The sequence below is a fragment of the Antechinus flavipes genome, chromosome 1 (assembly GCF_016432865.1).
Source record: "Antechinus flavipes isolate AdamAnt ecotype Samford, QLD, Australia chromosome 1, AdamAnt_v2, whole genome shotgun sequence".
Classification (NCBI taxonomy): domain Eukaryota; kingdom Metazoa; phylum Chordata; class Mammalia; order Dasyuromorphia; family Dasyuridae; genus Antechinus; species Antechinus flavipes.
Genome location: NC_067398.1, coordinates 673,431,795 through 673,445,638, shown reverse-complemented (window position 1 = coordinate 673,445,638; position 13,844 = coordinate 673,431,795). Strand labels below are relative to the sequence as shown.

General features: G+C 39.3%; 1 protein-coding gene across 1 annotated transcript in view; it reads right to left on the bottom strand.

Moving 5' to 3' along the window:
• ATP8B3 (ATPase phospholipid transporting 8B3) overlaps positions 1–13,844 on the bottom strand; it is a 96,898-nt gene that overhangs the window by 49,575 nt on the left and 33,479 nt on the right. The window contains exons 5-10 of the mRNA XM_051972268.1: positions 11,700–11,798; positions 10,624–10,685; positions 7,291–7,363; positions 6,706–6,776; positions 3,830–3,912; positions 278–436 (exon numbers count right to left, since the gene is read on the bottom strand). Of these exons, the coding sequence (XP_051828228.1) occupies positions 278–436; positions 3,830–3,912; positions 6,706–6,776; positions 7,291–7,363; positions 10,624–10,685; positions 11,700–11,798 (547 nt within the window). The remainder of the gene's footprint in view (positions 1–277; positions 437–3,829; positions 3,913–6,705; positions 6,777–7,290; positions 7,364–10,623; positions 10,686–11,699; positions 11,799–13,844) is intronic.

The following is a 13,844-nucleotide window of genomic DNA, read 5'->3' as shown; positions in this document are numbered from 1 at the left end:
GTGTCAGAGTTGGGAGGGCCCTTAGAATATAGAACAGAAAGCTTTATAGTCAGGAGCATTCTTCAAGACCACCTAGTCTGACCCCATGATTAGGAAGCCCCATACCTAGAGAAGAAGGGCATTGTTTCAGTTTACAGGGAGAGCCTGGCTAAGGCTCCCAAACTTCTGGGATTCTTTCCCCACTGCCTTTCTCTCCCCCCCCCCCCCCGACTCCAGTGCCACATCTCCTTCAGCAGGATCCAGGATGCAGCAGAGACCCCAGGCTGCCAGGACTCACCTGCATAGATGACCAGGCCATAACAGATGTCAGTATTGCGGATCTTGCAACCTCTCAAGAGAATCTTCTCGCTGTCCAGGGAATGCTTCTCTCCCTTCCACTCCAATGTCCCCACAAATGTGTGCATCCGACTATTGGGCTCCTCACACACCACGATCCCTGTTGTATCAACAAACATGGAGCTTCAAGCCAGCCGAGCTCTGAGCTCAGATCAGCTCAGTGAGTTTTGATGGGGAAGATACGGTCCTTAGGTCCTAATTCCTGGGGGCCTTGGGGAATCCTTTACCTATCTTGTCCAAATCTATACTAACAACAATAATATTAATAGGATAAGGCCTGCTATATGGGACTTCCAGAGGAGGAAATTCCTTTTACTAATTCTGGCCACCACTCTTTCTGTAATTTAAGTTTTTAATGAGGTGTCTAGAGCCCTGAGAGGTAAAAAGTCTTATCCAAAGTCACATAACCTGTGTATGTCAGAGGTGAGACATGATTTCACAGCTGTGAAGGCCAGCTTTCTATCCAATATATCATGTTCTCAGTAATGATGATAATCATATTTATTGATATATAATATATGATGATAATACTAATTAATAATATTAATTCTATAGTCCTTTTAAAATTTACATTTAATCCTTACAGTGACTGCATGAGGTAAGTAGTATGAGACATTCTTCTCATTTTACAGATTTTTGGGTTCAAGGAGATAAAAAATTTTTGAGTAGCCTGAGGTCACCTGGCAAAGTGCACAGCTGGGAATCTGAATCCAAGGGTCCTGACCCCAAGACAGTCAGAGATAAGTGAGGAGGTGAAGGAGGATGGTTGGTCTGGAAGTAGAAAAGAACTCTGAGTCTGGAGTCAGGAAAACCTGGATTCAAATCCAGGCACAGACACTCAAAATGAAGAAGCTAGGTATGACAAATTGTAAACCAAAGCCTCCGAACTAGAATGTCATGGCCCTTCGAGCACAGAATACCAGTGCTGAAAGGGTTATTAGAGAGAGAAAATCAATTAACAACAATATTAATATCCAAGGCAAGCCCAATAAACTCTAGATAGAAAATACATCTGAATTCAGAAAAAGAACTATGGAGAGTAAGTGTAAATCAACACATGCTATGCTAACTTTTTTTCTGTTGTTTTTTTCTACAATGGTTTTTCCCTTTTGTTCTGATTTTTCTCTCCCAATATGATGCATAAAGAGATGTGTATTCAGGAACAAGATTATGTGATGATCAACTCTAATGGATATGGCTCTTTTCAACAATGAGGTGACTCAGGTCAATTCCAATAGACTTGTGATAGAGAGAGCCAGTTGCACCCAGAGAGAGGACCATGGGGACTGAATGTAGACCACAATATAGTATTTTCATCATTTTTGTTGTTATTTGCTTGCTTCTCTTCTTTTTCTCATTTTTTCTCTTTTGATCTGATTTTTCTTGTGCAGCATGATAAATGTGGAAATATGCATAGAAGAACTGAACAGGTTTAACATATATTGGATTAAGGGAAGGAGTAAGGGGAAGGGAGGGAGAAAAATTTGGAACATAAGATTTTGCAAGGATGGATGTTTAAAAACTACTTTTGCATATATTTTGAAAAAAAAAGCTATTATTTTAAAATAAAATAACTGTAAACAGTAAAATGATTAAAAACACAAAATATAAATAAAAATAGCATGCTTCAAAAAAAAAGAAATTTGTATTAAAAAGTTAATATATATGTATAACCAGAAAAAGTTGAACAATTAATTTTTAAAAAACAATAATAATAGCTAACATTAACATAGCACCTAATATGTGCCAGGCACCTTGCTAAATGATTTACAATTATAATCTCATTTGATCCTTGTAACAACTCTGAGAGATGAGTATTATTATTTCCATTTTACCAATGAAGAAACTGAGTCAAACAGAACTTAAATATCTTGTCCAGGGTCACATAGCATATCTAAGGTTGGATTGAAACCTCCATTGGATGAATCAGTCAATCAGAGTTTGTTAACTCTCTCCTCTCTGTATAGTGTGAGGGCATAAAAATGAAAAAGTCCTGGCCAGGCCTCAAGCAGCTTTTATCCTACCTGGGTAAACAAAGCACAGGCTTATAAGCATCCACAAAATATTGACCAACTCAATATAATTGGTGCAGGAAGGAATTCCACATTAGCAGCTTGGGAAATCAGAAAAGGCTTCATGTAGAAGGGGATACTTGAACAGAATCTCAGAGAAGTCTCAGCAGCTGGATGATGCAGTGGCCCTGGAGTCTGTAGGACCTGAGTTCAAACGTGGCCTCAGATACTTAATAGCTGTGTGACCCTGGACAAGTCACTTAACCCAGAATGCCTCAAAAAAAAAAAAAAAAAAAAAAAGTAGGCTGGAACCCAAATGATAAAGGAATTTAAATTTCAAACAGTTTGATTCTAGGGACAAGAAGGAAACAGTGGTGTTTACTGAGTAAGAAAGAAGCTTGGTCAGGTTAGGAATATTAACTTAGCAATCATGTAAAAAGTAGGAAGGAAAAGAATGGAGGTAGGGAGACCAATTAGGAGGCTGCTACAACAAGCTGACTTAGAGACTCATTGGATGAGCAAGGTGATTGAAAGGGAGGAGCAAAGGATGAGTTTTGTGATGGAAGTAAAAAAGGATCAGGGTTGGGATAGGGAAGGGAGGAATTGCTAAATTCCTGTTTTGGAAATTTGAGATTGAGATGCTTAGTTAGAAATATCCAGAGGCAGCTGGTGATTCAGGAATAGAACTCAGGAGAAAGACCAGGACTGGATAAATAGATATGAGAAGTGTCAGCACAGAGATGATAATTGAATCCATGGGAGCTGAGAAGGTCATCGTGTGAGAGAATACAAGGAAAGAAGACATGACAGAGCAGTGAAGAGGTGTTATTTAGGTAGATAGTGGTACAGTGAAAGGTGTATTGGGCCTGAGAAAAGAGGAAGAGAAAGGGAGGAAAAGAGGGAGAAAGATTAACAGTTGCCAAATGCAACCAAGAGGTCAAGAGGGATAAGAACCGACAAAAGCTCCCATGATTTGACAATTAATCATTCATATCTTTGAAGAGAATGTTTTCAAGTTAAACGATAAGATTTGAGGTTAGAGTGCAAAGGTTTAAGAAGTGAATGAAGAGAGAAAAGAGAATAACTGAGACTTTTTCAGAGAATGAAAGGAAAGAGATAAGATAAGCTGGAAGAATCCCAAGAATACTGAACATAGGAAAGCAGAGCTGAAAGCTGATCAGAGAATAGAGATCATGAAAACTGGAAAATAGTTGGGAGATTAGCTGCTCTAACTCCTCCACTTTATAGAAGAGTAATCTGAAGTCTGGAGAAGCTAAGGGATTTGAAAATCATACAACAGAATTTGGTAGGTGGACAGGAGAGAGAATGCCAGAGAGCAAGAAGGGGATTCAGTTTAGAAGAGGGTGGGAATGATCAGTTTCCTCTCCTTGGTAATCCTGTCTTGGATGCCATGCCTGCTAGGGGCAAGAAGCATACACAGTCCTTCCACTGATGTTTATGGTTCTTTAGCAACAGCTCACCATCAAAGGCTGCCATCTTGTTCGTGTTGACCAGCTCTTTATGGGTGATGATCGGGGCTTGGCGGAACTTCAGATTGGTTTCTCTGGCAACAAGACAGGGATAGGGCAACCATGAGGTAGGTTCCCCAGATTGGGAAGCACTAAACCTCAGAGAATATCACACACACACACACACACACACACACACACACACACACACTTACATCGACAATCCACCAACAATTTCTTTAGAAACATACCAGAACTGAAACTAGGTTCTAGATCCTGTGACTCTCAAAGGGAGGTTTTTCCTACTGTTGTATCTCCTATGTTCTTGAAGAAGACCATGACATCAGGGAGATGATGCCATGACATGCAAATGAACTGGATTTAAGTGAGAGGGGGCTCTGCAAGGTCACCTACCTCACTTTCCCTTCTAGAGCCATCTGGGTCCGGTGGCCAGATATAGATCGGGATGACTGGAGAAGGCCCTGGATATAGTGGGAGACCTTGGCTTTTTAATCTAAAGTCTTTAGCAGGCTTTTTTTACTATAGAGTAATGGATTTAGAGCTAAAGGACCTGGGCTTAAATCTTAAGTCTGCCACTTAATAACTTACCAAATGAACTTGGGCAAGTCATTTAACCATCTGGTCCTATTTATAAAATGGGGCAAGAGGCTAAAGGCTGCAGTAGATGATCTTTGAACTCTCTTCCAGTTCTAACTCTAGCATTCCTTACTTTGTTATTTGTTCAAGAATCCTAGAGGTCAGAGAAACTGCTCGAAATCTTTTCTCATCACCAAATCATCGATCAGGGTAAGTGCCTGCTCTGAACCTTAGTGATGCTGATTAGAATGTTCACAGAATTTACTTCAGCAGACTGTCACCTTGTAAACTACCCAGGTCTATCAAATGGGAGCCAGGCAGCAAGAAGATGCAGAAGACCTCATTTAGCCTTTGAACTCTGACCCTTAGCAGCTGAGTGACCCCAGGCATTCCATTCAACTTGCTGAACCACAATTTCCACATCAGTCAAATGGGGACAATACCCCCCATAAGATTTTTGAAAGGAAAATGGTTTGTAAAAGTTGATATTTTTATTCTTATAAATAAATATTTTTATATAAATGGGAGTTATTAGTTAATTATCTCTTTCTGTGTCTCTAGTTCACTCCCCAGACTAGATTGTGAGCCAATGAGGACAAAGATTAGGCTTTATTTTCTGTGTCACCTTCCCTATTTCTCCTAGCACAAATCTAAATGTAGCGTATATTGCTCAGAAAGTAAAGATCATTGGGATTGGAATCAAGAGTTTGAATTCTGACTTAGACACGTTCTAGCAGTGTGACCTTAGCTAAATCATTTCTTCTTTCTCCTTTATCTGTAAAAATGAGGATAATCGTTCCAGCCTGATCTTTACAAGATTCATTCAATCATTCACTCAGTAAGCAAGTATCAGACATCAATTAGGTACCAGGCAGTGGGAAGACAAGGACAACAAGTATAACCATATCTGACCTCAGGAAGCTTACTTCTGTATTATATAAGCCATGAACCATAAAGAAGCAGAAAGATGGGAAATGTCATTGTTGGGGAAGGGTAGTTAAACAAGTTGTTGAACTTGGTGGCTATAGGAAATAATGAAAATGATGATCATAGAGAATCATGGGATGACTTCCATGAGTTGATACAAAGTGAAGTGGGTAGAATCAGGAAGATGAGATACGAATAATTGCAATAAGATCAGTGTAAAGAATGACAAAATAACTGAAACTGAAGGCTAAGAAATTATAATATCTAATTTGACCCCAAAGGAGAGATGTGAGAAGGTACCTCTCCCACATCTTTGCAGAAGTGAGGGGCTATGGGTATGGTATGCTGCATATTTTAACATTAGATTTTTATTGGTTAATTTTGTCAAATTGGTTTTTTGTTTGTTTCTTCTTTGTTATAAGGAGTGGCTCTCTGGGAAAGAAGGGGGATACAATGGGAAATGGAGTTGATATAAAAAACAAAAGATATAAAACTTACTTTTAAAAAGGAAAGAGAAATAATATTATTGGATGAATGGATTTGAATCCTTTCTCTATCACTTTGTGTCATCTTTGTGATTTTAAGTTAAATCACCTAAACCTCAGAATATTAGAGAATCTCCAAGTTGGAAGGAATTTCCTAGGACATTCAGTCCAATCCCTTTCTGACTGAAAATGTCTGCAATTTACCTGATGAGAAGTCATTCAAGCTGTGCTTCAAGACCTGCAGGGATGGAGAGCTCACTACCTCTCAAATAAATAGCCCATTCCACTTTCAGGATAATTCTAACTGCTAGGAAAGTTGTTTTGCTTTTCTACCAGCCTCACATCTAATGCTGCTTCACACTTTTCATTCATGGATCCTATTCTGTTCTCTATGGCCAAACAAAATTAATCTAATTCTTTTTTCTACATAACCATTTTTCAAGTATTTGAAATGTGTCCCTCCTAAATGTGAACCTTCTCTTTACCCTGAGTCTCAGTTTCTACAACTGCAAAACGAGGAGCTTAAATTAGGTGATCTCAAATGTCCATTTTAACTCCACTAAGTTTCACACACACAGACTTTGGAAACTAAGGATCTCTTTCCTTTGATGTAAGGCTCAATTCTCCTGGTAAAGAGATAGGGGACTTCCAGGACAGATTGTTGCATATGCTCTCAGTCATGATTGCTTTCTCACTTAATATTGTTTATCTGTTTTTCTTTCTTATAAAAGAGTATTTGGTAATTGAAGATGGGGAGGGGGAGAGAGAGGAAAAAGCCATTTGTCCAAATCTCCTGAGGGCCCATAATTTCTAGGTGTGCTCCTGCTGCTGCTGGCCCTCCACATTCCCACTCAGTCCTAGAAATCTTGATGTCCTCACCCATCAATGTCCGCAGTTTCCACGTAGCACAAGCTGCTAGGTTCCGAACTGGCCAACAGGAGCAGGTCAGCCTTTGGGTATCCCACAAAGAAGGATGTAGGGAATTACAGCAAGAGAAAGTGAAGTTAGGTCTGAGGAAGCACAGTGACAAAAACTAAGTTGGGTGGGGGAGGGAAGTGGAAAGATGAGATTTGGATTTCAGAAGAGTGACTCTTATTTCCTATTTCTCCATGCAAGTAGGGGTTTACTATGGGCTTTCCTCCTATCAGTCATAAAAGTAACTATTATAATCCTCCTTACACAGATAAGATAGTTGAGGATCAAAAAGGGAAGGGAATCCTTGTATCAGAGGTAGAGATGAACCCTGGGGCCCTGAGTGAAAGTCAGGAACCTGTCTAGCATACCAGGCCATGAAATCTCCCTGTAGACTGTGATCTTCAACAAAAGGAGCACAGAGGGATTAAAAGGCAGGAGGATAGCTAAAATAATTCTTGGCAATCTTTTTCCAGGCAGAAGACCCTGCTTTCTAAGATTGTTCACCCAGGGCATTACTTCTAAACTTACAATGGCCTAATGCTGACTTACCGGCACAAAATCATCTTTCTGCAAACAGATAACATCACCCACTTGGATATCCCGCCATCTCTTCTTGCAGAAGCTACAAAGAGAAATTCCTCAGTGGAATGAGTAGTTAGGGAACAGTCCATAGTAGACGTCCTCCCACCCCACCCCCACTCCATTTCTTTCTACAAGCTTGTTCATGTCTTAGTTCCACTCAGATTGGGTGGCCCCAATGAAAACTAGCCTTTCCTCACCTTAAGTATGAAAAATGATTTTAAAAATGCATCCCATAAATCTCCCACTCCCACCTCCAGCAGATTTTATTATCCCCCCAAATGTGGCCCACACTGTTCTGGCCCCCAATTTTAAGTCAAATGAGGGAAGAAAAGAGGGCTCAGCAATTTGGAACTATGGCCAAAGGACTATAAAACTACACATACCCTTTAATCGAACAGTATTACTACTGGGTCTGTCTCTCAAAAAGATCACAAAAAAGGGGAAAGGACCCACATGTGCAAAAATGTTTGTGACGGCCCTTTGTGTAGTGGCAAGGAACTGGAAACTGAGTGGATACCCATCAGTTGGAGAATGTATATGAATGTAATGGAAAACTATTGTTCTTTAAGAAATGATTGGAAGGCTGATTTCAGAAAAGCTTGAAAAGACTTGCATGGACTGATGCTGAGTGAAGTGAGCAGAACCAGGAAAAAATTATACAGAGTTAACAGCAAGATTATGTGATGATCAGCTATGATAGACTAAGTTCTTCTCAGCAATACAGTGATTTAAGACAATTCCAAGAGATTTGGGATGGAAAATTCCACAGCCAGAGAAAAAGTTATGGAGGCCGAATGTGAATCAAAGCATACTATTTTCACCTTTTTTGTTGTTTTTTCTTTCTTGTGGTTTTTCCCGTTTGTTCTGATTTTTCTTTCACAACATGACATGATTATACATATATAACCTATATTAGATTATTTGCTGTCTTGAGGAGAGAGAAAGTAAAGGAGAAGGAGGGAAATTTGGAACTCAAAATTTCATAAAAATTAAGACTGTCTTTACATGCAATTTTGGAGAAAATAAAATACTATTAAATGGAAGGGAAAAAAAGAAGGGATCAGGCTCTGAATTCTTAGGATGTGAAAGAACCCAGAGCTCGAGTTAGGAGAATGTGGACTCTGGTCCCAATTTTGCCAACAATTCATTATGGAATAATAAATAAATCATTTCTCCCTCTAGGTCTTGGTTTCATTAATTCTAAAGTGAAGGAGTTGTGTACTAGATAATTTCCAGGGTCTCTTCTAACTCTTAAAAAAATACATTTACTAGTCTGCTTTTTGCACTAGGCCCTCCCCATTAAGCAATTTTTATAGAATCATAAGGCCCTCATCATAGTTCCATAGTTCACAAAACAAACTTCCTCAGTGGTCACAGTCAAAATAGATCCTTCCTATGCATCCTAAATTCCACATCACTCTAGAAGAAGGTGAGTGGCTTTTGGACTTTCATGGTTGATCACTGCTCTGATCAGAATAATAAAGTTGTTTTCCTCTATAATATTGTCATTGTATCAAGGTGGTCTCCAAATATTGCTTATGTATCTTTGTTTCAGTTCATAGAGGTTTTCATCTCTTCCAATTCTTAAAACCCATGTTCTACCTTTGAAGAGTCTCCCAGCTCTGATATTCTGGGTTCTAAGGGCCCTTTCAGTTCTGATATCCCTTGTTCTAAGGGCCCTCTTAGGTCTGACATTCTAGTGATCTATTTTTAATAGCTTAAAATTGTCCTAAGGCTTTTGAACATTGGGTGTCCAACTCTACTTCAGCTAGATCCTTTACAAATTGCAGACACTCCCCTCTGTTAAATAAAGACCACTTGGTTTGCTGAGGATTAAGGACTCCATTGCATTGTCCTACCTAAGGTCACTATGATGAGAGTCAATGAGTCAGGAAGAAAAATCATCTGTGAGATCATTATTGATTACAAAATAGAAAATTTTGATTATATCAAGTTAAAAAGCTTTTGTACAAACAAAACTAATGCAGACAAGATTAGAAGGGAAGCAATAAACTGGGAAAACATTTTTAGAGTAAAAGGTTCTGATAAAGGCCTCATTTCCAAAATATATAGAGAGAATTAACTCTAATTTATAAGAAATCAAGCCATTCTCCAATTGATAAATGGTCAAAAGATATGAAACAGACAATTTTCAGATGAAGAAATTGAAACTATTTTTAGTCATATGAAAAGGTGCTCCAAATCACTATTGATCAGAGAAATGCAAATTAAGACAACTCTGAGATACCACTACACACCTGTCAGATTGGCTAAGATTAGAGGAAAAGATAATGATGAGTGTTGGAGGGGATGTGGGAAAAGTGGGACACTGATACATTGGTGGTGGAACTGTGAACGGATCCAAGCATTCTGGAGAGCAATTTGGAACTATGCTAAAAAAGTTATCAAACTATGCATACCCTTTGATCTAGAAGTGTCACTACTGGGTTTATATCCCAAAATACTAAAGAAGGGAAAGGGACCTGTATGTGCAAGAATGTTTATGGCAGCCCTTTTTGTAGTATCCAGAAACTGGAAATTGAAAGATGCCCATCAATTGGAGAATAGCTGAATAAATTGTGGTATATGAATGTTATGGAATATTTTGTTCTGTAAGAAACAACCAGCAGGATGATTTCAGAAAGGCCTGGAGAGACTCACATGAACTGATGCTAAGTGAAATGAGCAGAACCAGGAGATCATTATACATTTCAACAAAATATTATCTGAGAATCAGTTCTGATGGAAGTGGCCCTCTTCAACAATGAGATGAACCAAATCAGTTCCAATTGATCAGTAATGAACAGAACCAGCTACACCCAGCATAAGAACACTGGGAAATGTGTGTGGACCACAACATAGCATTTAGACTCTTTCTGTTGTTGTTTGCTTGCATTTTTGCTTTTCTTCCCAGGTTATTTTTATCTTCTTTCTAAAACTGATTTTTTTTTTTGTGCAACAAGATAACTGTATAAATATGTATACATATATTGGATTAACATTTAACATTGGAGTTAACATTTAACTTTAACATGTTTAACATGTATGGGACTACCATCTAGGGAAGGGGTGGAGGGAAGGAGGGGAAAAGTTGGAACAGAAGTGTTTGCAAGAGTCAGTGTTGAAAAATTACCCATGCATATGTTTTATCAATAAAAAGCAATAATAATAATTAAAAAAAGAAAAATCATCTCTGAAAACTTCTTCCTCCCTCTCCCTCCATAAGCAGAAATGTTTCTCAAGTGGGAGAAAGATCCCCAAGATTTGTAGAGCTCCAACTGATCTGGCAGGATGATTCACCTTTTCCCCAGCAAAATTTCACAGGATCTGCCATTGATCATCCTGTCACTCCTATGTCGGGCCTGGAGCAGAGAAATGAGGAGGAAAATATCTTTTGTGTAAGCCTCATAGGGTTATGGATTTAGAGATTCTAGGGCCCTTAGAAATTATCCAATCTAACCCCCTCATTTTCAGATTTTCCTTTAGATAAGGAAACTCAGTCCAGAGAAGCTGGGAAAGCTGTGTGTCCAAGATCACAGAGGATTCAAACTTGGTACCCTCTCCACCGTACTGTGCCATCTCTCTTCCTTCTTTGTAGCTACTTTGCTACCCCCCCCCTCATCCTGTCCATCCCATTGTCCTGAATAAGGCCCAACCTTGCCTGAAGACCATCATGTTGGCTGAAGCCATTAACTCAATTTAAGCTTAAAGTAGAGGTATATCTCTGTATCACATGATAACATTCTCTAATTTTTATCTCATTGTCCTGTAGTTAATAAAGCCACAAATTAATAATTAGTTATTAATAGAATTGTATGATATTAATTTATCTCAATCTCAAAATTTGACAGTCTGGACCAGGAAAAGGGGAAATACCTATGAGTAGGATGGAAAGAATCAACAGATCCAATATAGTGGCCCATGCATCAAGGCTGACTCAGAGAACCATAATGAGAATGGGACAACTAGAACCCTTCTCTAGGGTGCTGATATCTGGGGGAGGGGGCACACTTGTTTTATATCTCAGATCACTTATTTCCCAATCTTCTCTTCTCATCTCCTATATTCTCTCTAATCTAATCTATTCTCATCATAACCCATCATCATTCTCCATCCCCATTATTCTTCCTCACAGGAGTTCTTCTCCACACTATGTGGTTTTCTCCTTAACTTAGCTCTAGGCCACCACTTTCAGGATCTCCCTGTCCCAGGGCCCACCTCCCCCCTGCTCACTCCTCTAAGGGTTAGGAGACCAGGGGCCATCAGCCATGCTTCAGGATCAAACGTCAATTTTCTCTAGGGCTTAGGTCAACCCCTCTCTCTCAGTCACCACCAGCATCATCTGCATCTTGAAGGACCCTCCCCGATAAACTCACTATGTCATCCATCAGGTCTCGGGCCCCTCGGATGATGAGGAGACAACCCAGTGGCAGCAGCAGAGCAAACCAGGGCAATGTAGCAATCTCTGGGATGGTCTGAGGAAGAGACAAAGCAGAGTCACTGACCTGAAGTACACAGGACCTAACAAGGGCTTGACCTGAGCCAATGCACCCCTCTCCCTTTTGCTATCTCTTAGGCTTCTGAGTGACTGGCACAAGAGAAATCATCTCAAAAGATAAGGGGAAGTCCCCTTGAGTGAAAGCTCAAGAATAGATACTAGGAGAACCAAAGAAATCCCTAAATGGCCAGTCCCTGGTGGATCACTCACTAGAATCTAGATCTGGTCATATACCTGTGAACACATTCCATGATTCTCCAGTGCTCACCACAGAAAGCCTGGCATTTACAGCCTTCTAAATCCAAACCCAATCTAACAGAATCCAGTAGAACATAAGGGCCTTGAAGATATGGGTTATTTTGGTTTTGTCCCCATCTTCAAATAAGGTGACTAATAAATGCTTGTTGTTGATTTGGACTGATTCTATTAGAGAGGGGAAGATAGAGGGACAAAGAGAGACAGAAACAGAGGTAGAAAGACAGAGGTAAAAGAAAGATGGAGAGAGAAATATTTAGAGAAATGCAGATGGATACAAAGACAGATGGAGAAACTGAGAGAAATGGATCGAGAGATAGAGACAGACAGACAGACAGACAGACAGACACACACACACACACACACACACACAGATAAAGAGAGAAACATTGTGAGAAATAGAAACAGACAGAGGCAGAGACAGACTGAGACAGCGACAGAGAGAGATGGAGAGAAAAAACATCCAAAGAAAGGTAGAGAGAGAGAAAAAAAGAAAAAGACAGAGAGAGACAGAGGTGGAGAGAAAAACACTGAGAGAAAGGCAGAGAGAGACAGAGATGAATGAAGTGAGGAAAAGAAAGGGATCAGAAGAGGGAAGGAAAGGAGAAAAGAAAGGAGAAAGGAGGGAGAGGAGAAAAGAGAAGAGAAAGGGGAAGGAAGAAGGGAAGGGGGAATGAAGACAAAAGAAAAGAAAGAAAAAAGAAAGGCTTCTGGAAGATGGCAGAATAGTTCAGAAAATTCCAAGTTCTTCAGATTTCCCCCACAAATAAGACAAAATAGTGAGGCCCTCAGGAGAAATGTAGAGGATTAAAAATAAACAAGTATAATGTTCTGGTTTAACTTTTGGAGGTCTCTGGATCAGCCTTCATTTCAGCAGAGTAATCACCACGAGAATAGCCGAGGGTAAAGTCCCAATTCTTTATTGTCTCCTTGCCTGAGGAACTGAGGCCAGAAGCACCCCCCCCTCCCCCATACCTCTCACTAGAGGTAATTACAACAAGAAGCTGTTAAACACAGAGAGAGAGAGAGAGAGAGAGAGAGAGAGAGAGAGAGAGAGAGAGAGAGAGAGAGAGAGAGAGAGCATGAGCTAGGAAGTGTTAAGTGTCTGAGATTTAATTTGAACTCAGGTCCTCCTGACTTTAGGGCTGGTGCTCTATCCACTGCACCACCTAAGCTGTTATAATGTTTTTTAAAAAATCCAGCAAAGAAGAAAGAACCCAACCACAGAAAGTTACAATGGGAATAGAAAAGACTGAAGTTCACCTTCAGAGGAGGATACTGAAACCCAAAAAAGCCTTTCCCATCCCAAAGAGTAATATCAGATGGTCACCTAACCAAAAAGAATTCATAGAAGAACATGAAAAACACTAAAAATCAAAAGGAGAGCCTAAGAAAAAATTGAAAAAAAAAAAAAAAACAATCCAAGAAAAACAAGAAGATTATGAAAAGAAAGTCAGTCAACTGGAAAAGGAGAAGGAAGAAAACAACTCCTTGAAAATAAGAACTGGGGCATGGGAAAGCCAGTGACGTTATAAAAAAACCAAGAAATAATAAAATGAAATATAAAGACTGAGAAAAAAGAAGAGAATGTTAGATATCACATAAAAAATTTGATCCAGAACATCGATCAAAAAAAGTAAATATATAAGAAAAATAAGGACTACATGAAAACTATGATTTAAAAAAATTAAAAAGGAATCTTGCTACAAAAATACAAGAAATGGTTAAAGAAAATTGTCTTGAAGTGTTAGAACAAGAGGGAAAAGTA